Source organism: Otolemur garnettii, unplaced genomic scaffold (assembly GCF_000181295.1).
Source record: "Otolemur garnettii isolate 467f Iridium unplaced genomic scaffold, OtoGar3 scaffold00094, whole genome shotgun sequence".
NCBI classification, from domain to species: domain Eukaryota; kingdom Metazoa; phylum Chordata; class Mammalia; order Primates; family Galagidae; genus Otolemur; species Otolemur garnettii.
The window spans coordinates 2,701,159-2,704,751 of NW_003852489.1; the positions used below are offsets into that span (position 1 = coordinate 2,701,159).

General features: G+C 39.5%; 1 protein-coding gene across 1 annotated transcript in view; it reads right to left on the reverse strand.

The window, feature by feature from the left end:
* The window catches only part of HSF5 (heat shock transcription factor 5), a 48,446-nt gene that overhangs the window by 24,332 nt on the left and 20,521 nt on the right, over positions 1–3,593 (reverse strand). Inside the window, exon 5 of the mRNA XM_012808744.2 lies at positions 697–1,218. Within this exon, the coding sequence (XP_012664198.1) occupies positions 697–1,218 (522 nt within the window). The remainder of the gene's footprint in view (positions 1–696; positions 1,219–3,593) is intronic.

Sequence of the window (3,593 nt, forward strand, 5' to 3'; positions counted from 1 at the left end):
AAAAAAATACTTAATTTGCAAAATGTGATTTTAGTTTAAATGTACCTTTGATGAATTATTCTAAGTATTAAGAACCAAAGTTTGTTCATCTTTTGGTCATAAATTAGCAATAATAAAGGAATTAGCCTCTTCCTTCAAAATATGTCTCTCAAACTAGAGGCAGAGTTCTACTTTAGGAATGTAGCCATTAATAAGGAAATTCGAACACAAAACACTAACAAGTTAGAGCGGAATGATGCTATGTAGTAAAGTAAGAAAATACCTCCAACCATCTCCTTACTTTCTTCTACAAATGGCTAGGGAATTCCTCATAATACCTTGCAAATAAATCATCTCTCAAGGGCAAAGGAATTATATCAGACAAGTATACTCAAGTCCATTCAAATTAAGATAAAAAGCAAAAACTCAAGAAATGTTCTCTAATAGGACAATAAGTTTTATACCACAGTGCTCAACCTGACTGCCTTTCTACAGGTTGACTTCAGATCATGACATAGTGAGAGGATGCCTGGGGGTTAAGGTAACTTCTTTCTGAATCTTTTGTGCAAAACTACTGGGACATGATCCTCCTGGAAAGTGTAAGAACTGGTGTTAAGGCCAAATAAAATCTGGACAAATTCTCTACTAGAATAATCTTTAGCAAGAAGCTCTAGGTATTCTGATCTTTATTAGGATTTTTTCCTTTTCCTCTTTTACCTGGTGTGTGCTGAATGGTAGCCCCTCCTGCACAAATACTACTGAAGATGGAGATGGATTATGACTTAGCTGCTCCTTCAGTTTGACATGAGCTTGTTGGATGGCTGTAGATTCCTGCAATGTGTTACTTTCAACAGGCTGAGCTGTGTGGATGGTATAGATGTACTCCGGTGACTGTGGTAGAGAGCAGGTAATTGCTTGTTCTGTTCCGACCACAAAAGATGTAATATCTGAGCCTACAGGAGTAAGTGGTTCCAGTTGGCTAGCCTGACTTGTGGAAGATGGATTGCTGTTGTTTGAATTAGCTAGGATATGTTGGCCTCTGTTGGACTGAGATGTTGGGCACTGATTCTCAACAGGCTCCACCTTTACCATCTCCAATTTAGGGGAGGAATGCAACTCATCTACTATCTGAAAAACAGCCTCTAGGTTTACTTCTGTCTTTTTATTTTCATCAGTAGCACTGCAGGGCCAATTAGAAGGCAGAAATTCAACTGGATAGGAGGATTGCATTGGAGGATTCTGGGGAAAGAAAAAAATGTAATTGTATGGATAGAAAATCAAATATGAGATTAGAAGGAAAGCAACAACATTCAGGGTGATGAATGCCAAACATAAATATACTATTAAACTTAAAGGTCACCAAGAAAATCTGAATCCTAATTTACTTTTCAGCAATGGTAACTTCAAATCTACTGTTAAGATTTACTTGGCATCTATAATATGTGAACCACACTATGCTAAGTTTTATACTAGAATGGACCAATAATTATCAGGATTGGACTATACAAAACCAAAAAGCTATAATAGCCAAATACCTGTTTTCTGTCTATACTAAATTCTTTTTTTTTTGCAGTTTTTGGCTGGGGCTGGGTTTGAACATGCCACCTCCAGTATATGGAGCCGGTGCCCTACTCCTTTGAGCCACAGGAGCCCTATACTAAATTCTTTCATAAAGGTTGATGGACAAAATATCATATCACTTACAAGTATCATGTACTGTTTTAGAAAACCACTAAGGAAATTTCAAACACAAGATGCTCACAAGTCCACCAGCACTTCTGTTCTAAATGATCTGGGAAAAATGGATGGAATATCAACTATCCTTTGGTTCCTGGAATTGTATATTTTTAATAATAAAGCAATAGAAAATAAAAATAACTGTTGCTTTTAGATACTTATCTTTAAGATATATTCTTTTATATACGGGCACAGATAAGCATTCAATACATGCTTGGTAATGAAGACCAAAAGGTGTGAACATAAAATAAGAATAATGATTAAATAAAACATGTAACGAATTGCTATTGCCAAATGCAAAGTTTTATACAGAGTAGGCATTTTTTTTTTTTTTCGGAAACAGAGTCTCACTTAATAGCTGGGCACTGTGGTAGGCGCCTATAGTCCCAGCTACTTGGAAGGTTGAGGCAAGAGAATTGCTTAAACCCAAGAGTTTAAGGTTGCTGTGAGCTATGACTCCATTGCACTCTACCTAGGGCAGCATAGTGAGACTCTATCTCAAACACACACACACATACACATACACACACGAGTCTCACTTAGTCACCCTTGGTAGAGTGCCATAGCATCTTAGCTCACAGCAATCTCAAACTCATGGGTTCAAGTGATTCTCTTGCCTCAGCCTCCCAGGTAGCTGGGAGTACAGGCACCCGCCACAGCACCCAGCTGTTGTTCAGAGACGGGGGTCTCACTCCTGCTTAGGTTGCTCTCAAACTCATGAGCTCAGGCAATCCACCCCCCTCAGCCTCCCAAGTGCTGGGATTACAGGGGTGAGCCACCGCGCCCGGCAGAACAGGCATTTAATAAATGTTTGTTGATTATCTCAGATTATAAACATAAAATACAGAAGAGCTATGATTAAATAAAACACATAGTAGGTTGATGTTGCCAAATGTACTACAAAGATCGTGTCAATGATTTTTAAAAGGCCACTAATGCCAAATAATGTAAATTCAAATGGTCTACAGTAGGCACGAAACTTCTATGGCCAAAAGTGCCATATACTGAGTTCTTACTATGTGCCAAGCACATGCAAAGCACTTTGTATAACATTATTCCATTTAAAAGGAGCCCTCTGGGAAAAAGATAATCTCCACTTCTAAATGACAAACTTTGTAATATGCCCAAAGTCGCAATGAAATAACTGACAGAGCAGGGTTTCAAGCCTAGGTTTGCCTGACTCAAGAGCTTTTGCTCATAACCAATACACACTCTCTCCAGTTCCAACTGTCCAACCCACTTATTGCATTTTCAGGATCCAAAATACTTTCCCTTTTCCTACTTTTAAATTTTATGTGTGCTTATCTCTATTTCCCCATAATGAACATGTATTATCTCTATAATAAGAAATGGTCTTTATAAAAATGTTTTAAATTATATACAAAGTCTCACTCAGTCACCCTGGGGTTGAGTGCTGTGGTGTCATAGCTCACAGGAACCTCAAACTCCCGGGCTCAAGTGATCCTTGTCTCAGCTGTCCAAGTAGCTGGGACTATGGGCACCCACCACAATGCCCAGCTAATTTTCCTAATTTTAGTAGAGGCGGGGTCTCACTTTTGCTAAAGCTGGTCTGGAACTCCTGAGCTCAGGCAATCTACTCGCATTGGCCTCTCAGAGTGCTAGGATTAGGTTTGTGAGCCACTGTGCCCTACTTAAATTATCTATTTAAAACATGAACATAAGGGCTAGGCATGCCTATAATCCTAGCAGTCTCGGAGGCTGAGGTAAGTGGATCACTTAGCTCAGGAGCTCAAGACCAGCCTAAGCAAGAGCGAAACCCCGAAAAATAGAAAAAACTAGCCAGGCGTGGTGGCTTACGCCTATACTCCCAGATACTGGGGAGGCTGAGGCAAGAGGATTGCTCGAGCCCAAGAGTT